Below are 21,490 nucleotides of genomic sequence, written 5' to 3' on the forward strand. Positions count from 1 at the left end.
TAACATGTTTATTGAGGCATGTCCTGGAAGTCAATTTATTCAAAAAAACAAAAGACCATGGAGATGAATCCTCTCAGTCTTTAATTAATAATGGATGGTTTACATATTGAAAATTATAACCTCGTAGGAATAAATTTTAAATTGCCCTTCAGACAAAAGAACCTAATTGTCATTCTTTCAAGTAAACTAAAACAAAATGCACTTTGGGAATTTGGTTTTTATGTTACCAGAAATCTATTTTTGAAGGAAGATGTAATAAATATTCTTTTCTACCAAAATGCCTGCTTGTTGCTTTTGGAAGTTAGTTAGCTATAATGCAAATTTTCATCCAAGTCATATTAATTGTGATTTTGATATTATGTGAAACTTCATCAAATGCCTTCCGTCGTTTGTTACAAAAGCTGTTGCACATTTTCACTAAGAAGTTGGCTATTCCGCCTTATGCAGTAAAAGCCCTAAAAGCGCATATAGGTTTGTTCGGATAAGAGTTTATTTGAATGATTTATCTGAGATAATTACTGTAACACTTTTTGTGATGTGATGTATATGAGATAAAAAGGTGATTGAAAAGATAAAAAGTTGATTGGAAACAAATTATTATTTTTTTTCAAATTATCTCTATTCAAACACGCATCTATAGTTTTGATTGGTGTCAACCACTTATTTACAAATAGGATAATATTGGGAGCAAAAAATTACCATAAAACAACCAGAAACAATTAAAAATGCTACCGTAAATATTATTTTCCTTGCATCATAAATATGCATGCTTTTCCAACTATGTTATTATATTATATAGGTAAATGCTATTAATAATAATTAGTATATGGTATTATCATCATATCATGTACTTATAATAATAATAATATATAATAATGTACAATATATTATTTTAGTATATGTTAATTGTTATATGACTATAATAATACAAATATATAGTAATACATAACAATATAAGATAACTATAATACTTATTATTTTATACATGAGTAACATGACTAGAATTAGATAATAATTAATACATATATGTATAATACTAAATATTAAACAATAAACATAATTAGTAATTATAATTTAGATATTGGTAATTGATACATCATTCATGTTTGAATTATTGAATATTTGAATGCGTAACCTGTGACTTGCAAGTATTAGTGTGCTCTAAATTTACATTACATATTTAACATAAAAATTTACATTATCTATTCACTAATTTTAAGACTTTAAGTATAGATAAGACAACTAAGCAGTTAGCAGTGTAAGTGAATGCATCAAATTAATGTATTAGTGTATTGAAGTTCACAATAACATATGTAAGTAAATACATTTTATTTTGATTTGAAATAAATTATAAGTTTGTAACTAACATAACTTATCATTAATAATTGTAATTTGTAAGTTTGTAACTAATATTACTTATTATTAATCATTGTAAATTATAAATTCATAAATTATTACTAATCATTGTGCAGTCTAAGATTTATTCTAGTTTAAATTAATCACTTTTTATGTGTTCCTTAAATCATAGACTAAGGATTGTAGGTATTAGTGATCAAATAAGTTAAAATTCATATTATCTATTCACTAATCTTAAGGTTTTAAGTATAGACAAGACAACTAAACAGTGTAAGTGAATGCATGTGAGTTGCAAATCAAGTAAATAAGGTTTATTTTGATTTGAAATAAATTATAAGTTTGTAACTAATATAACTTATCATTAATCATTGTAATTTGTAAGTTTGTAACTAATATTACTTATTATTAATTATTGTAAATTATAAATTCATTGTAACTACTAACTAATATTACTTATTATCAATCATTATAAATTATAAATTCATAAATTATCACCGATCATTGTATAATCTAAGGTTTATTCTAGTTTAAATTAATTACTTTTTATGTGTTTCTTAAATCATAGACCAAGAATTTTAGGTATAAGTGATCAAATAAATGCCAATTAAACCACAAAATTATTAGAACATAAGGAATGTGTTAAATTATGAATAAATTTGGGAATCAAATCAGTAATAATTTTTAAATCATTGAGGAGCATAATGAATGTATTATAATTTAGGAGCCCCAATTTGTAAATTAAAAATTACAAAATCACTTCCTTTGGGAAAAGTCGGATTTCATTTTCAGCTGACAATTTCAACAAGCATTGCAATATTGCATAGTGCCTTACCTAGGGCTTTCACAGTACTAACACCCCCAAGTCCCAAGTCCCAAGTCCCAATTCCCAAATCGAAGCTGCTCTCCTCCTCTCCGGCCTCCGCCAGTCCGCCGCACTCTACGTCTCCTGTCGGCTGTCTCCATCTCAATCCTCATTCGACCTCATTTCTCACTTCATCAGTTCATCACTGCCGTGCTGGTTTATCGCTGCCGAGTGTCGAAGACGAAGCACCAATCACTGCTCATCTCTGGCTCGCTTAGGTAAGTGCTCCTCTCTGGCAGTAAAATGGCCAAGATCGACGAAATCTGAGCTTCCAATTGCAAACTCTAACTGTTGTAGTAGTTTAGATTAGATGGGAAGTTTTAGCATCCAAAAATTGGTAATCTTACTAGTGGTTAAAGAGAGAGGAGTATTGATATTTGGTCACTTAAAAGTGCAGAGTTATTCTTAACTTGGATGCCTTCCTTTGCAATGGAAATATATATTCCTTGCTTGGCATCTTCACTTTAAATTTCTGGCTTGGGATTTTCCCTTTAACTTTCTTGTTGGGGCCTTCATCTTTATTCCATTAAGGGCTGACAATTATATTTGCTGTTTACTTAACATATATTTCATTCGTTAATCCTTGAAAGATGAACTTAATTTGTTAAAGAGAGAATACTGTATTGATTACAGATGAATTCGGGAAAAGCAGCGTTGCAAACTTAATTTGCTTCAGGGTATTTTTTTTTAAATAATAGATGAATTCGGTTAGACCAAATTCATTACCGTTTTCGAATTTGAAATCGGTTGCCGAATGAATTCGGTCATCCCCAATTCGAAATCGAAAACGGTTTAGATTTCTACAGGTGCAATAACCGAATTCACCGAATTCAGTGCACCGAATTACCGCATTTGCACCGAATGCTCACCCCTAATTGGGGCTAAAGGAAAAATGACGTAGTTTCGCAAAAATTTAACTGTACACATAATTGTTAGTATGCTACAACAAACATTTGGGTGTGTTTGAAAGACAAAAACGGTTTTTGGAAAAAAATGCAAATCCAAACGGAGCCAATTATTTTGACTTATGTAAGTCGGGTGCTCCAATTACTGACTCGTCTGGTGAAATTACTATTCAACACTGACTCGTCTGGTGAAATATTGCACATTTTTGTCATACATGAAATTTGCTAAATCAAGCAAGCAAATACTACGTCTTTCCGCTGTACCTAACCTCCCAATAAAAACCCTAGACTCCATCGTCGGCCTTCAGTCTCCCCATTCCTTCATTCGCCGACGTTGTCACCCACAGATAGAGTGAAAGATGCCAATGGAGAAGTTGAAAAGTTCCAAGGGGAAGGAGAAGGTGGTGAAGGAGGAGGAAGACCCAATGAAAGCTGAACAAGCAGCAGAAGAAGAAGAGGATGATGAAGGAGATGAAGAAGAAAGTTCTAGCTCTGGTGAAATATTCTCGGACATCGAGGTAATGGTTCGTAATTTGTTTTTAGTTCAGTCGTTGGGCACCCATTGGGTATATAGTAAACAGGCCTTTTTGAGGCGAACGCTAGTATTCAAGCTTGGTTTGAATTTCTTTTAACGAGGCTATTGTTGCCTGGTGTTTATAGCTTTTGAATGAGAATCCATCTGAAGACTCATTGACTGATACACAATCAGAATCGGTTGAGCTGACAGACGGTGAGGTACATGTTAATTTTGCTTAATTTTTTCAGAGTGGTTTTATGGAACGGAAAATGAATAAAGATATGATTGGTAACCTCCACATGATTATGGAAGTGTTTGTGTTTGCTATTTTTTTTTTTTGATGATTTGGGTTGTCAATTTATTAGGGTAATGATGTCTCAGAAGATGATGACTATGGTGAAAGTATGGCGGAGAGTGATTCCTCTGAAGATGAGGTGCGTTATGCGAATACTCTTTTGTTAAGTTTTCTAATGTTTTTCAAGAGAATATGGTTGGGGGATCATCAAATTTCTTTTCTTCCTTTCAATATGGTGCCTCTTACTCTTCTGTCCCCTTAGAGTGGAAAGTGGTTTTTTTTGGGTGTTGATAGAGCATTGAGCTCTTCATGAAAGTGTGATGCAGATACTTAGAATCAGGAAATTCTATACAGTGTTCTGATTACGAATTTAGATGATGATAATCTGCCACCATGTGCTTTTTGGTTGTCCTTTAAACTTCAAAATTTGTAATCAAAGCAAAACTAAGAAATCATATCCCATTGCAAGCAAAGCTGCTGTTCTCAGTTGGTTGATGTTTGAGGGCCTTTTCTTTTCCTGGATAGCCTTTTCTTAATATAACTATGCTTTGACTTTTTTATTTATTTTGGCTGAGATAGTAATGAATTGTTCCTTTCTCTTGTCAAATTAGGTTGCTGCTCATAATACAGTGGGAAATGTTCCTTTTGAATGGTACAAGGATGAAGAGCACATTGGATATGATATTGCTGGGAAGAAGATTAGGAAGAAAGTGAGAGAGGACAAACTTGATTCCTTTCTTGCCAGTGCCGATAACTCTGAAAATTGGTGATTACATAAGCATATTTGTGGTCTTCCTGTCGGTTTCTTGATTATACATACTTGAGATTGAATTTGGTTCCTTTTGGCAATTAATCCCTGCAAAAATGTGGGATGTATGATTTTGACTGATTGTCAATTCGGACATTGTCCTTATAAATTTTTTTTCTTGCCAAGCTGTGTGAAACAGATTTTCCTGAAGTCCATAGAAAAATTATTGCTAATTGACTGAAGTGAGTAGCGCAAGTATTCTGATAAACTAATGAAACCAATGGCTGTTTATCTGCTTCTTGTGTTTCTTACCCTGTGAAAGTTTACTGTCGCATCTGAATTTACTGTAGCTGCAAATAACAAATTTACTGTTAGATGTTATGAAATTGCACCTATGTTCTGTTATTTGACATTTGAAGCTTTATTCTTTTGTTGGTGTGTTTTTGGTAAGTAGGAATGTCCTTTTAGTGCTGTTTGCTTATGTCCTCTTTGCGGGGAGAGGTGGGGCCTTTTTCGATGCTCCTTTTCAAATTCTACCTGGTTTTGCAGGCGCAAGATTTATGATGAATATAATGATGAAATAGTGGAGCTGACCAAAGAAGAAACTAGAATGATTCGTAGGGTGCTGAAAGGAATGGCACCACACCCTGAATTTGATCCATATCCGGTTTGTACCTATATCTGTCATGCTTTCTTCTGCTTTTAGTGATTGTCGTTCCAACTCTATCTTGTGAATGATGTTTAAACTTTCAGAAGTTCGTTAATTTTTTTCCCCCTGCAGACAGCTGTTGATTGGGTCACCATAGATAAAGCTGAGCATCCCTTCCCTGATGCACCAGAGCCAAAGCGACGTTTTGTCCCTTCGAAGTGGGAGAGTAAAATGGTTTGGAGTTCGTAAACCTTCATTTACTGTGTATTGGGGTATTTGCTGTTAAAAAAAATTACAATAGACGTTGATTTTCCAGTAAAACACTAATATAAGAATGTGTTTTTATGTTAACTTTGATTAGGATATATGGAAGAAGTAAAAAACTGTAATGCTTGTCAATTTTTGATCCTGAATTTTCATGCCGTGAAATATTGGTCCAATATATGAAAAAGGCTATATCCAGCTTCCGAAATCTGAAGTCTATGCTGAATAGTTGTTTCAGTGGAAATGTCGTAATATTATGCGTGCTACTAGCATTAGACTGCATCTCTGATAAGAAATAGAGAAATTGAGCATATCGAATCTCTCTCTCTTTCTCGGGGGGTGAAGATGGCATGTATAATCTACTTGGGATAACATCCGGTATCCCAGTTATTCAGGGGTTTGGTAGCCTCTAAGACATCCGTTCAATTTCTAGAACCCCTGGTCACCCACCCCAGGGAAAAAAAGAAAAGAAAAAGAATCATTCCAAGATCCTCTAGTGGATAGCTGGAACAAGCTATCCGCTACATGACAAGGACATGAACATCTTTGAGTTTGTTTGGACAAAGATAATTTGGTTTGCAAAATTTGTTTTCACAAATCTCAATCACCTTTTTATCTTCCCAATCACCTTTTTATCTCACATACATCACATCACAAAAAGTGCTACAGTAAATATCTCAAATAAATCATTCAAATAAACTCTTATCCAAACAAACTCTGTCTTTCTTGCCCCAAGTTTACTGTGCTATTCAAATGATTAGATCACATTAACTGAGATGGTAATTTTATAAAAGCTATTTTAGAAAAATGAGATTTTGTTTTCGCTTTTTCTGGTCCTCGATGCTTTTTCCCCCTTGGTGACTTATATTTTGTGTCACTTGATTTGAGTAGTTCATTTCAGTATTCGATCTTAGGAAAAATGGGGTTCACTTTTCACCTTTTCTTGTCCCTTATGTGTTTTTCCTTTATCACTTATATATCATGTCACTTTATTTGCCTATGTGTTGAACAAAATTGAAGCAAATAAAGATTTACTCTTCTGTAATAACCTTCTTGTTAAGTATGAAGTAGGGCTTATGTGTGGATGGCTTTTAATGTGTTTAATGGTTTCCTTTCCCCTTTTAGATTGTCCAGCTAGTACGTGGTATTCGGAAGGGACTAATAAAAGTCGATGATAAACCCAAAGAGGAGAATCGTGTATATCTTCTATGGGGTGATGACCGTAACTTAACAGAGAGGCACCATATTCCTCCACCAAAACCTAAGTTGCCAGGTGGGTAATTCTAAAGTAACTTTTTTTGAATGAAAAGTTCCATTAGACTGTTAATTTTCTGTATTGTGACAGTGTTTATCTTAATTTTTGTCATTTATGAGGAATCAGAAAAAGATACACCATTAATACTATAAGTTTCAGGTCATGAGGAATCCTACAATCCTTCTTTAGAATATATTCCAGCAGCTGAAGAGGTTAAAAAATATGAGCTTATGTACGAGGAAGACCGGCCTAAATTCATACCCAAACGGTGGGGTATCTGGTGGTGCCAATTGATTTTCTGTCTTTGGCATTTATGTTGACCATGGTCAATCCTAATGTGCTTTTTTATTTAGGTTTACATCTATGAGAAGTGTGCCTGCATATGATAAAGCTGTTCGAGAATCTTTTGACCGTTGTTTAGATCTGTACCTGTGTCCAAGAACTCAAAAGAAACGTGTATGTATGGGCAAATCTAATTTGTTTACTTGACTTCCATTTGATGGCTCGTGAGTATCTAAAATCTTAGTCTTGGCTATTTTGGTTAAACATCATTAACAATGAATCTGGCTCCCATCTTCTGCTTTTTTAGATTAATATTGATCCTGAGTCCTTGAAACCCAAGTTGCCGAGCCGTAAAGATCTTAAACCCTATCCAACCACATGTTATCTTGAGTATAAAGGTCACAAGGGCCCTGTGGTATCAATATCTACCGACTCTACTGGGCAATGGATTGCTTCTGGTTGGCCACCTTTTTTCTTACAGTTTATCACTTTTCTGTTTACCAGTAATCTGAATTTTCTTCATTATCAAATTCTATATGTATTAAGGTTCTAATGATGGAACGGTGCGTGTCTGGGAGGTTGAAAGTGGAAGGTGTTTTCGAGTATGGGAGCTGGGGGAAGCTGTCCAGCATGTTGCCTGGAACCCTTCACCTGAACTTCCTGTCCTGGCTGTTTCTGTGTAAGGATGATGTAGAAGTTATCTTTCTTTTCATGTGCTGGTTTTATTAAATAAGGCATGTAATTTGAGAGTGGCATAATATTTAGGGGACAAGATGTGTTTCTTTTGAATACTGGACTTGGTAACGATGAAGTAAATCGAAGGGTGGATGATCTTCTGCACGTCGAATCACGCATGGCACACGATGAACCAGGTTAGTGTTAGTCACTTTCGCCTAGCATACTGCACAAAGGCTACTCCTTGACTGTTCTTTTTTTCTTTTCCTTGCTCAGGTGCTAGTGAGGCCATTATAAGTGAGACCATTGTGAAATGGTCTCGAGATGATAATCACGGGGCAATCAGATTAAATCACTATAAGGTACTTCAATGCTGGTCTATGTTTGCATGTTATATTTGAAAGCTGTTAAGCAAGTTTTTCAACTTGATCAGTTTGAAGGCCCTTATATAAAGAGAATAACTGCTTATTTTTCTCTGAATGTGCAGACAGTGTCTTCTGTTGAATGGCATCGTAAAGGAGACTATTTCTCAACCCTCATGCCATATGATATCCTTTCACCCATTGTATGTTGATTTATTTTAACCATGCCTATTACATTCTGTATTTTCTCGAATTAAGCCACAAGCTTTGGGAAGGGTGGAATGCCGGACTATCAGTTCTGTTATTAGTGAGATGACTATCTCTCTCTCTTTCTCTCTTTCTTGTGAAATTTTACCTGTGATGATAAATTCATGTGGGAACTCAATATATAATTAGATATGCATGATGTCTAAGTTGGTGACTGGAGCTAGAATGCAGAGGTACAGGATCACTGGCTTTTGATTTGATTGGATTGGGTGGGATTTTGATTGGGTATTAGGACTGTCATGATTAATAGTCCTGACGTTCGCAGTCCTTTGTAAAAGAGTCATTGTGTGTGGATATCCTAAAGAAAAAGGTGCAAACTTTTTTAGGTTTGTCCTATGCTAATTAAAATAAATTGAAGGGCAAATAAAGTCCATTTTGTAGTATATCTTATGCAGAACTTGTTATCCCAGGAGATTCTCTCCTTTGATTTGGGAAATTTTATTCCATGTAGATGCATGAAACTTTTTATTGGGTATGATGTTATGTAAAAATGCCAACTAACCACAGACAATGCAAGATTCAGAATCTACTCTCACCTAATTTCATGAACCAAATCTGACCTAAGTGCCAATCAGCATGCCATCATATCATTTACGACCTAAATTAGTTGCACTTGGTATCTTTCTTCCTTTTGCTTCAAGTGCTTATGTTAAGCTAGGAACTTGGTCTCTCTTTGGATGGTGAGTGTTTATTCTTGACGCAATATACGGGAATCAAAGGCAGTATTAGTTCACCAACTCTCCAAGGGGTTAACACAAAGGATACCATTCAAGTTGCATGGGTTACCAGTTTCAACTGCTTTCCATCCAACTCGTTCAATATTTTTCATATCAACAAAGAAGAATGTCCGCATTTATGACCTGTTGAAGCAAAGGCTAATCAAGAAGCTTGAAACTGGAGTACGTGAAGTCTCGTCCATTGCCATTCATCCTGGTGGTGAGATAGTGGTTCCTATGGACTTGTCCTCCTTTCTTACTTGACATTTCCCCCTTTTGCATGTATACATGATTGCTTAATTTTGCACTGTCTTTTGATGCAGGTGACAATGTCATTGTGGGTAGCAGAGATGGAAAACTATGTTGGTTTGACATGGACCTGTCATCTCAACCTTATAGGGTTCTCAAGTAAGTCACTGCATTAAATTGCAGTGTTAAGAATTTACGTTTGAAAGCTTTATAAGAATTTTTGCAAACATTTTTGTGTTTTCGGAGATGAAAAAGATGCATGTGTATTTGGTTAAACTCTCCAAGTCTGTCTTGTCAGATTTATGCACTGCAACCAAGAAAAATGAACAAAGTAGAATTTTGCATGGCAAAGATAGATAATATAGTTGAAGTGAGACAAATAATTCATAATGAATTAGTACAATACAAGTGTGGAAGCAAGATAGCAAATTATTTTTAGAAAACAAAAAGGCATATTGAAAGTTTTATGTTTCTGATTGCACGAACTGCATTATGCATTTTGCTTTGTGCAACTTGAATGATGCGTGGAACATGTCTATAATCTGTAAGACCTATATAATGAATGTTGACCTAGATTGTGCTAACCAGCTGGAAGAATCTGCCTGGTGACGTAAAATCCCTTATGGATGGTGTAGAATATGCACAATCATGCAAAAATTGTGGTTGTATTTTCTGCACCATTAATAATTGTGTTTAATTGGTTTTTCAATTCCAGTTGCCATCCAAAGGACATTACCAGGGTGGCGTTTCACCGTTCGTACCCTTTGTTTGCGTCAAGTTCTGATGATTGCACAGCATATGTTTTCCATGGCATGGTGTATTCAGATCTGAACCAAAACCCATTGATTGTACCATTGGAGATTCTTCGTGGGCATGCTAGTGTGAATGGAAGAGGTAACTTTTTGATTCATATATTTTATACACTTTGGAATGTTGATGGAAAAGGTAGAAATGATGGAATTGATATGAATTTCTTGTTGGGCCTGAGCTTGCTTGCTTAGATTGGTTGAACTGTGAATGCCGTGCCTCTCTAGTCACTCTTTTTGTCATTTCTAGAATTAAATGATGATTATAAACTTGGGCTGCATGACAACCAGTGATGTTGGTAACTCTTTGAAATGTTCGTCATGCTGACTTTTTACCTGTTGAGTTCTTTTTTAAATGTTTGGATTTTTGATGTAGTAGGATATTAGATAAAGCTTTTTGCGCTGAGCGGTTTTATTAGGTTTATCACCTTCATATAGGGGGGATGATCCTATTTTATGTCGTCATGATTTGACTTTGAAGGAAAGGGATGTGGGCCTTGGTTAGTTTGACTCAAATTTTCTTTGATTATGCAAGTTTAAATTCTGGAGGACTTCCTTCTTTGATTTCATCATCAGAATTGTCGGAAAGTGGTTCATGCTCACATATATGGTGAACAAGAATATGAATATGATTATGTGCATAACTGTTATTACTTGTCTTGTAGCACCATCACCTAAAAAATCCTGCAGAGTGCTATCGTTATTAGATATAGAGGCACCACATGATGCTGCCTGTTGGCCTAGTAATATGATTGCCTTCTCCAGAGACACTTGGGAGGGGGTAGGGAATGTTTAGTGAGGGGGGAAGGCTGCTTTTCATCATCTGCTCTGTCCTGTGATCTCAAGAAGGAAACTCAATTTCAGAAGTGGCTTTATCTAATCATCTCTAATCATGTTTTTATTTTGTATGCTATTGGCTTCTAAGACTTTTACCATTTGCGATCCAGTTATATACTCTTCCGAGCTATAATATAGTTGGTTTCTTTGGATGAGTGAGTGATACCAACTTGTTTACGTATATCAATAGTTCTGATCTCTCATGCAGAACGTCTCAAAATTTATTATAAAATAAACATGTAGGTGTATAATCAATCAATCATTGGCTGAAACATTGCTCTTTGCAGGAGTCCTGGACTGTAAATTCCACCCTAGGCAACCTTGGTTATTTACTGCTGGAGCAGATTCTGTGATCAAGCTCTATTGCCACTAATTAGATGGTACGATCGTCCTCAAATAAATGAGTTGTGGATCAAGCGTCAATATGCGGCTAAGGCAAACAGGACAAATTTTGACTTATGTGAATTGAGCTGTATGCTCTTTCTCCGTCTTATACGACAATTAAACACATACAGTCCATTTAAAATGATGGACTATTGACATATCATTGTTGGTTGTTAAAGATTTCCTCCTTTTTGCTCTGTATCCAATTTTGGTCATGTAGGTTATGAAATGCGGAATCCCATTATATATCTTTGTAAAAAGAATGCTAGATATCATCCTTTTTTGGGGATGTTTGTTTTTGGTACCGCTTCTCGTATTGCATGAACTAGAGAAGTCATATTAGATTTTTTCGTCCGTCCACCCTTAACATAGTGAGTTTTTACTGTAAAGCAAAAAGCTAGAAGATACGTAGATACAGCAGGAGATAATCGAAATGGAACTCAAGTTTGTAATGCAACACGTAAAATCTCCGCTGCTGCCTCAAATAAATTTTCTGTACATTCAATTATTGAAACTGATGCTAAAACATTGCGGTCGGGACTGTACAGAACGTAAGTAATTACCCAGGGCAAATGTCAAAGCATCCCTCTATGCCGTATGGATCATGCTAGTCTTTTTCAATACTACTTGATTTGATTCTCCTTTAACATAATTCAACATTTTCATACTTGGCTGTCCAACAACATTCAACTCTGGGATTACAGTAAAAAGTTGAATGTAATGGTTTGCCTTTTCTACATTTTCTTCGTTCAACTCAAGGCCAGTTTCCTCATCTGGTATTGATTCAACTTCAGGGATCTTTTCCGCTGGTCGACGTTCATTGTCATTACAGAGCTTGGACAAGAACCGCATTCTCCCTGTAGCTTGAGCTTGACAACATTGCCATCAATTTCATGTAATGCCACATTACCCCCAATCTGCAATTAGGTAGGGACGAATTTCAGACTGCCAACATTGCCATTCTTTTGTTCCCTGGTAAATACATTTCTTCCCATTCTTTTTTTCTTTGTTTTTTTGCACCACGAACATACATGCTGTATAATCAATATTTTTTTCGTAATTTTCAGCTTTGGTCTGAAAATAGAAAAGGTTTTGCAGCAAGACATCTGTTCATTCCAGGTTAGTTTACCTTTGATTTGTATCATTAATTTGCTGAAATTTTGTTAATATTATATGGGCTGATATTTTAAATATTTTAATATTACTGTTATGTGCCTATATGTTTGGCTATTTACTCTTATGATAAGTTTTTGCTTATGCTTCTTAAGAAGATATAGCTGCACTTTACTGGTTTTATTTTATGTGGTATTTTAAGGCATCGAAATATTCATAAAGTATATTTGAAAAAACATTATTTCTTATTGGCCGAAAAAACAATGATTCCCCCCCCCCCCCCCCCCAAATTTATGCTTGCCTTCCGATTTACATTCTATGTACACTATCTCATCTCCCAACCATGCAATTCTTTTTTTTTTCCCCAGAAAAAGGAGAGAATCAAAGAGGGGAAAACACTATACCTCTCCCCTCCCCGCCCCTATCTGCTTTCCTAGCCAAAAACACGAAGAAAACTCACATTTTCGCATCAATTTTCAGCCATTTGATGAGTTTATTGTTGAGTTTTTCTAGCCTTTTTTTTTCTTTCCAAAATTGACCTCCTAGCATGAATGTTTGCTTTTGTTATTGTTGATTGTTTTGTAGGTTTGAAAGAATCAAGAAGAAGCACAGCGAAGTAAACATCCAGTGTTTAAGGTGTGTGATCATCTCTTACAATAGTAGCATGCTTTGTGTTTGATGATTTGCTTCTAAAGGTAGCTTTACCGCTACACTAGTTTAGTTTTCTGAAAATTTACGTGTCCCATTGTTATGGAGTATTAAATGATTTGAGAGATGCTGTTTAGCTCACTGTTTGGTTCTACACAAAAATGATTTTACTTTTGCCTTTGTGTTTGTTTGCTGAATGATCCTTTAATGTCTTGCAATGGCTCGAACTATCTTTAAATTCCATTGGAAACAATACTTTGATAGACCTAGAAACATTAATTTCATTAATTGTTTTTGACTTTTATTGCATTGTCATGTTAGTGACTATCATAGTTTGGACCAAAGACCAGCTAAAGAGTAGTTTCCCAGGCTCCCAGCTTCTACTGTCTTGGTTCTAATTTTCCACATGTTTTGGGGCTCAACAAGTAGAAGCTGCACTCAATCATGATTTGTTTGATATAATTTGGTTTCTGTTTAAATTTTGGTTTTAGGAACTGGTCATGCACTGATTAATTTCTGGCACAGATGAGCACTTCTGAGTTCCATACCTTGGTTCATTGAAAGGGGATTATTCAATGGCTGGATCCTAACTTTTTTGTTGTTTCGGACCGGTGGCGGCCTGCAGGGGAGGGGGGGGGGAAGGGACAAAGATTTCTAACATATCTCAGTCCTCAATTATTTTGCAGCTTCCTTGTTATATTAGTTTCTCTGATTTTGCACATGGACGTGGGCTTTGCTTTAATTACCCTACTGCTATAATGGTTTACACATGGATATGGTTTCTGAACATGACACAATTAAGATCTTCCATGTTCTATTAATTTTAAAAAGGGATAATTTCACAAACCTCCCCTGAGGTTTCTAACACTTGCACTGAGACCCCTCCAGGTTTTAAAAATTTCACCTATCTCCCTTGCTTTTCAAACTTGGTAACAATTCAGTGCAATTAGGATTAAAATATTACTATCATGATAGAGATGACATTTATATTCCATGAATACCCTCTTCCTCCCTATATTAGTATAAGATTGCTTGTTAATAAAAATGTAGAGATGATTATGGGTATTTTATTTTAAATCATTTAATTTATGTTAAATACATAAATATTTGCAAATAAAATTCAAAAGCCGTTACACAAATATTTTTACGAAAGGAAAACTAGCATGTTTTGTATTTAATATAAATGAAGTATTTGAAAGTAAAAAAAAAAAATGTCCATAACATATCAGTTCTTTACGAGTTTCTTCCATTATATGAATAAAGTACTAGCTATTTATGAGTATTTTACTTTGAATCATTTAATTTATATTAAATACATAAATGTTTATAAGTGAAATTCAAAAAGTGTTACACTAATATTATTACGAAAGGGAAACTAGTAGGTTTTGTATTTAACATAAATTAAATACGTGAAAGTAAAAAAAGAAATTACCCACTTTTTACTAGCTCTTTACGGGTTTCTTCTATTATATGAATAAAATACTAGTTATTTATAGGCATTTTACTTTGAATCATATAATTTATGTTAAATACATAAATGTTTGTAAGTAAAATTTAAAAAGTGATATACTAATATTTTTACGAAAGGAAAACTAGTAGGTTTTGTATTTAACATAAATTAAATACGTAAAAGTAAAAAAAAAGAAAGAAATTGCCCATAACATATCAGCTCTTTATGGGTTTCCTCTATTACACGAACACGAATTTGTCGATATTTCTAATTAAATCTTCTTTTTTCGAGATTGTCTATATTATATATAACAATAAATTCTTATTCTGTTCCTCCACAGAGAAGGGTTTCTTTCAAGTTACAAGATAAGAGCCTTTTCCACTCTCTCTTTGATTACATTCTTTCTAGCTATATAAGTATGTATATTTGGATGTATATTTATCAGATCGTGGCTTCATGTACCAAATGTTTTGCATCTGATATTTTTGTGTGATGGATGTGAGAAACAGACTTTCATTTCCAGTCTACTATTTATATTATATTTATTTTATTGAAAAAAATAGAAATTATTTCTTTTTCTTTTTCAAAGGAGTTTTAGATTTATTTGAAGGAAAAAGAGATAGAACTAACAAAGAAAATACTAAAGAAAATAAAAAAAGAAATTAATAAAAAACTTTAATTTAAAGAATCTCTAAATTTCTTTATTTTTCTCAATATCACGAACAAGATCTAATAATAACATTAATTATTAATGGAACAAACGAGGGGTTATGTCTGAGGGTCGATTGGGGGTGAGAGAGGTAATAGCTATTTATGAGCAAAACGAAATATCCCATAAAGTACCAACTCTTTATGGCATTTGTCTATTATATGAACCAAGTACGAGATTTTTATGGGTATTTTATTCTGAATCATTTAATTTATGTTAAATACATAAATATTTGCAAATAAAATTCAAAAGCCGTTATACAAATATTTTTACGAAAGGAAAACTAGTATGTTTTGTATTTAATATAAATGAAGTATTTAAAAGTAGAAAAAAAATTGTCCATAACATACCAGTTCTTTACGAGTTTCTTCCATTATATGAATAAAATACTAGCTATTTATGAGTATTTTACTTTGAATCATTTAATTTATATCAAATACATAAATGTTTATAAGTGAAATTCAAAAAGTGTTACACTAATATTATTACGAAAGGAAAACTAGTAGGTTTTTATTAACAAACAATCTTACACTAATATAGGGAGGAAGAGGGTATTCATGGAATATAAATGTCATCTCTATCATGATAGTAATATTTTAATTATAATTGGACTGAGTTGTTACCAAATTTGAAAAGCAAGGGAGTTAGGTGAAATTTTTAAAACCTGGAAGAGTCTCAGTGCAAGTGTCAGAAACCTCAGGGGAGGTTTGTGAAATTATCCCGTTTAAAAATGAGAGTTACAGGGAATTTTTCAATATTTTTTCCACAACAAATTGGGCATGGGCACAGCCAGAAAATTTCTAGTAACGAAAGATAGCTGTAGAAATGAAATCTCATCATTTGCTTAACCCTAACCGCCTTTATTATCTTGCCTCGCCACCAGCCGGCTGGCCGTCTACAGACTAGGGTGGTCGAAACAATCCTACTGAAATCAATTCTTGATCCGCTGCCATGGGAAAGAACGAGTTCCTGACGCCAAAGGCAATAGCGAATAGAATCAAAGCAAAAGGCTTACAAAAACTCCGATGGTATTGTCAGATGTGCCAAAAGCAATGTCGAGACGAGAACGGCTTCAAGTGCCACTGCATGAGCGAATCACACCAGCGGCAGATGCAGGTTTTTGGCCAAAACCCTAATCGAATCGTCGACGGCTATTCCGAAGAGTTCGAACAAGCATTTCTCGAACATATGAAGCGTAGTCACCGCTTTAGTCGCATCGCCGCCACCGTGGTATATAACGAGTACATCGCCGATCGCCACCATATTCATATGAATTCAACTCAGTGGGCAACTTTGACGGAGTTTGTCAAGTATTTGGGGAGGACTGGCAAGTGTAAAGTTGAGGAAACTCCGAAAGGGTGGTTTATTACTTATATTGATCGTGATTCGGAGACCCTGTTTAAGGAGAAGATGAAGAATAAGAGGATTAGGGCTGATTTAGCAGAGGAGGAGAAGCAGGAGAGGGAGATTAAGAAGCAGATTGAGCGTGCCGAGCAGCTGATGTCAGCTGGGAATGAGAGCGGGAATGGGAATGAACAGGAAGTTCAGGAGAAAAGGTTGTTTGAGAAATCGGAGGAGAAAATTAAGTTAAGTTTGGGATCATCGTCGAAAAGTAATTTGAAGGAGGAGAGTTCTATGGTTGTTTTTGATGATGTGGAGCATGAGACTAAAAGCGACAAGGGGAATAAGGGCAGTGGAAAGATGGGGAGCTCAGTGTTGGATGAGTTGATGAGGGACGAAGAGAAGGCGAAGGAGAGGAGTAATAGGAAGGATTATTGGTTGTGTGAGGGGATTATCGTGAAGGTAATGAGCAGGGCGCTGGCAGGAAAGGGGTACTATAAGCAGAAGGGCATGGTGCGGAAAGTGATTGATAAGTATGTTGGGGAAATTGAGATGCTAGAGAGTAAGCATGTCTTGAGAATTGATCAAGAAGAGCTTGAGACTGTGATTCCACAAATTGGGGTACCTGTGAGAATAGTTAATGGGGCTTATCGTGGGTCAAATGCTAGGCTTCTTGCTGTTGATACAGATAAGTTCTGTGCTAAGGTGCAGATTGAGAAGGGGATTTATGATGGTAGGGTGATTAAGGCGGTTGAGTATGAAGATATCTGCAAATTGGCTCAATGAAAAATGTTGACAAGAATGTACTAACTGTATTGTGATCAAGTGGTAATTGTTCTGCTTTCCAGAGTTGTTCAGTACCATGATAGACTGCATCTTTTATGAATGATTGCAATCTTTTTTCTTGTGATTATATTAAGCAGTCTGCTCTGTTTCATGCCATTCTCTGTTTTTCTGATTGTGTTAAGCATTCCGGTCTCTGCAGGTTATGCACCACCTTTCACGCTACTTGTGCTACTTGTATGAATGAGGGGCCTGGAATTGTTAAGGTCTGGTTCCTTAAGATCACTTCAGTAAAACTCTTTTGCATTCTTCATTAGGTTGCCTGAGTTTTATAGGACATTCTTTTTCAGCTAGTAAATTACTTTTTAGTAAAGTTGAGGGTTGCTTGGCTCAACAACAAGGCAGCAATGAAATTCTTTCATTCATCTTCTTGTCAGCATAAAAAAAAACGACAAATTTAGTCAGCATCTTGTTGTCTCATCGAGCATTCTAGACAGAAAATTGCAGTCCTCTCACAATACCTCCTAGAAGGGAGGAGACATGGGCTGTGCCTTGACTGGGGTATTACCAGGCAGGTGTGTAATCTAGACAATTCAGAGAATTGCAAATTACGTTGTGTTGAGGTTTTTGACACAATTACAGTGGCATGAGAGTTGCTCGGTTGGATGAGTGGGAAGTTATTGTCAGGTACTATTTTCACAGAACAAGCCAGATTTAGAATGAAAACTCCTTAGGTTGCTGCATAAGTTCTGTATTCCAAAATGACAGGCAGTGAAAGACAGACATGGTGAAGTTGGTTTGAGACCCCTGGCTGCTGTTCTTTCCTTAAAGTTGTAGTAACATTTATTTACTCATTGGTTGAAATTCTTGCAATATCTTTTTTAATTTATTTAAATTGTGAAACCCTCTACTTTCCTTATTATTTTAGCTGGACAAAAAGCTATAGTGGATCAAATTTTGAAACCCATAAATTCTGTGATGCAAGTACAAAACTACACGAATAATAAAAGTTCGTAAAATGCTCCGCATCACTAAATTATCGAACCATCACGGAATGCGTGGAAGACAAATAAAATAACGGATCTTGGCCACAATTTCCTTGTGCTTTACTTAGTAGTAGTTAGGCCACCAACCATTTCAGTTGTATTACCTGTTTAATTGGATCTCAATCTTTATCAGACAGCATCTACCAATTGCCGCGAGGAACTTCTTAGAGAAAGCTGTATTTGTCGCAAGGGTACGTACTTGTTTGGATTGCAAATTTTGACGCAGAAATTACTTTGACATGCCTTTCGATCATTTTTTTTATCTCGCATAGATCATATCGTTACAGTATTATTTTATTTTATTTTATAAAAATTCCAAAAACTTACAATTTAAACAGTATTATTTTATTTTATTTTATAAAAATTCCAAAAACTTACAATTTAAACGGGCTCTTTACTTTTCTATTTTCTAACTGTAACACTGGCTAAGGCTCTTTCGTGGTCATCCAACGCTAGAACAATTAATTTTTGTTACTTCCAAAAATTTAATCCAATATTCTCTCAAAGATATAAAAGTTTGATAGAACTATAATTCTTTGGTTAGATGAGGTAGATTAATGTTGGCAAGTGTGATTAGGTTGAGAGATTTTCAATCTGATCATTCTTCATAGCTGATAATTTGTGTATAAAATAATGATCCAAAAAAAAAATATTTTTCTTTGGTTGCTTTTCTTAATGATGCACATCCATTGTTCCAACTAATATTAAAAGTAGCAAGACTTGAGGCATGGTGTTCTTCAACACAAGTCCCTTGTATAACAAGTATAGACGTGTGCTTGGTTGTACTTGGTCTGTTTGAATACAAATTTTTCCTCAAATATTATTTTACTTACATTATAAACACGTTTTCTAATCACCTTTTTATTTTTTAAAAACGTTATAATAATTATTCTAAATAATATTTTAAATAATATCTTATCCAAACATACTATTTATTCGGATATGTTAATTGTGGCAACTTTTGAGCTGCCCATAACGTATGTTGTGAACCTTTATAGCCATTATACGATAAGAAGTAAGCTTGGCAACCAAAAGCCACGAAACACAAATAAAATTTGCTACAAAACTTGGTCATTAATAGACTCCTGCGAATGAAAAATATTTATGCACAAGATACTGATCCCCTAAACAATTACAATTGTTTGAAGTGGCTGCAAAAAGAATAAGGAAAAAAAAACTAATTTTGGATTTTTAGAAAAATATAGTATTCTCACTAGCTACATTATTATTTCAGAAAACTTTGTACGAAAAAACGATCATAAGGTCCCAAGCCGGATCTTAGTGGAAGCCAAGCCAGATATTAAGCCGGATCGTGGTCAAAATGGTCCTGAAATCAGGAAAACCAAAACGGTACTAGCTAGATTTGGCTTGGATCCTCTGTTTTTGCAGCTGCTGCTGGATCCAATTCTGAATCCGATTCTGGGTTCACTTGGATTTGGGGCTGGATCTTTACAAACGGGTCAGAAAATTGTGGTGCCATTTCACCTTAAATGACAGTTATATCGGCACCAAAAGGTGCGCCTTCACTAGACATTTTAACCGCACATTGGGACATGTATGAGAACTCATTTTCCTTTTACATTAATAAGTCTCTTAACAATTAAACAACTTTTTGTATTTTCATCATTTCTTAATGAAAAAAAACTTGGGATTTTGCTATCAAATTCTCTCTCGTTCTTGTTATAGTAACAAATTACTTAGTGTAATGGAAGCAAATAACACCTCGAGACTAGTATAACACACGTCTCAATTTAATTTGTATACCAAATACGTCAATACAAACAAATTTCGTAATTATTATATATATATATATATATATATATATGAATTATTGAAGCATGCATATGAACCCTTTTTTTTTCTATTTTTTCTTCAAAGGATAATGGCAAGGAAGGAGAGCCCTGCTACTGCTAAGTAATAATGAGTTAATTCTGCAAAACCTCAATTTAAATACAACAATTTTTCTTTGTAAGGAAAATAATAATAGCTTCTACAGCTGCAATAATGTAATTATTAACGCTTCTTTAAGCAAAAAATTGGTGGAGACAATTTTGTTTTGGTTAGATAGAAACCAAGCATTTTATTTTAATAGTAAATCCAATGTTTTCTGAATCACACATAACTTAATTAAAGTTCTTCATGGAGCTCACAAATAATTAGTGGTGTCAAAATCTACGTCATGTCCCATGATAGCTAAGGCATCAGCTAAGCATTTTAATAAATACAAACCATGATTAGATATGCTGATATATATATATATATATATATATATATATGGATTGATTCATTGTACTGAAATGTCTATAAATATGTAGGCCTTTGTTTCATTATTTTCAATATCAATAGACAATATGTTCTTTTCCTTCAATTGGTTTACAATGTCGTCCCCTTCTATCAATTTTTACAAACTTACCTTTTGCTCCTTTGTGGATTTAAATCTAGAGGACAGCTGAATAGAAAACTTAAAAGATAAACTATTTTCACATTATAGTCAAATAACCTAAAATAATGTTATACAGAGTTTTAGAAACAGTTAGAAGTGGATTACAAAAAAAAAAAAAAAATCATGAAATTTTAGCCTTGTAGAATCGATTTTCAACGGTAGAAAATTTTTAATCGTGAGTAGTAAGTTTAATAGTTATGTTGGTGAATAAAATTGGGATTTTTCTAACGAGTGCCTTTGGCATTTTTTTAGACACTTATATCTTAAATTACACGTAAATTACTGTTTATATGCACACATTTACATTTATGGTCCCCAAATTAAATATTTTTTGAAATTAGTTTCACTTTTGCCAAAAAAATTAACACTTGAATCAATGTCCTGAAGGCCTATAAATTAATATCCTAGTTTTTGAAAAACTTCTGCTAGTAATTCCCCAAATGAGTTGTAAATGACCATTTGTATATGTGATATGATGAAAAATCACTATGCTTTTATTTTACCTTTTAATTCATCTTTTGGTTCAAA

The 21,490-nt window shown here is 34.4% G+C and overlaps 2 protein-coding genes across 5 annotated transcripts; both read left to right on the forward strand.

The window, feature by feature from the left end:
- Positions 1 to 2,177: 2,177 nt before the first annotated feature.
- LOC113777831 (ribosome biogenesis protein BOP1 homolog) lies at positions 2,178 to 11,733 on the forward strand. 3 transcript variants are annotated; one of them, XM_027323042.1, is made up of 19 exons: positions 2,178 to 2,436; positions 3,412 to 3,641; positions 3,784 to 3,858; positions 4,006 to 4,074; positions 4,547 to 4,701; positions 5,233 to 5,350; positions 5,465 to 5,566; positions 6,722 to 6,869; positions 7,011 to 7,119; positions 7,205 to 7,307; positions 7,441 to 7,591; positions 7,680 to 7,812; positions 7,899 to 8,005; positions 8,085 to 8,170; positions 8,296 to 8,356; positions 9,146 to 9,373; positions 9,477 to 9,561; positions 10,118 to 10,296; positions 11,333 to 11,733. In XM_027323042.1, the coding sequence occupies exons 2-19, from the start codon at positions 3,483 to 3,485 to the stop codon at positions 11,416 to 11,418; spliced, it is 2,154 nt and encodes a 717-aa protein (XP_027178843.1). In that variant the 5' UTR covers positions 2,178 to 2,436; positions 3,412 to 3,482; the 3' UTR covers positions 11,419 to 11,733. The 3 variants fall into 3 exon arrangements, with proteins under 3 accessions (XP_027178843.1, XP_027178845.1, XP_027178844.1); XM_027323044.1 differs by having other exon boundaries at positions 3,471 to 3,641; XM_027323043.1 differs by lacking the exon at positions 2,178 to 2,436 and having other exon boundaries at positions 3,362 to 3,641.
- Positions 11,734 to 12,251: 518 nt separating this feature from the next.
- LOC113777449 (KIN17-like protein) lies at positions 12,252 to 18,358 on the forward strand. Of its 2 annotated transcripts, XM_027322535.1 has the most exons (5): positions 12,252 to 12,404; positions 12,497 to 12,548; positions 13,128 to 13,178; positions 16,233 to 17,518; positions 17,676 to 18,358. In XM_027322535.1, exon 4 carries the CDS (start codon positions 16,301 to 16,303, stop codon positions 17,474 to 17,476), a length of 1,176 nt encoding a protein of 391 aa, XP_027178336.1. In that variant the 5' UTR covers positions 12,252 to 12,404; positions 12,497 to 12,548; positions 13,128 to 13,178; positions 16,233 to 16,300; the 3' UTR covers positions 17,477 to 17,518; positions 17,676 to 18,358. The 2 variants fall into 2 exon arrangements, with proteins under 2 accessions (XP_027178336.1, XP_027178335.1); XM_027322534.1 differs by lacking the exons at positions 12,252 to 12,404; positions 12,497 to 12,548; positions 13,128 to 13,178 and having other exon boundaries at positions 16,172 to 17,518.
- The last annotated feature ends 3,132 nt before the right edge of the window (positions 18,359 to 21,490 follow it).

Source organism: Coffea eugenioides, chromosome 7 (assembly GCF_003713205.1).
Source record: "Coffea eugenioides isolate CCC68of chromosome 7, Ceug_1.0, whole genome shotgun sequence".
In the NCBI taxonomy this organism is placed as follows: domain Eukaryota; kingdom Viridiplantae; phylum Streptophyta; class Magnoliopsida; order Gentianales; family Rubiaceae; genus Coffea; species Coffea eugenioides.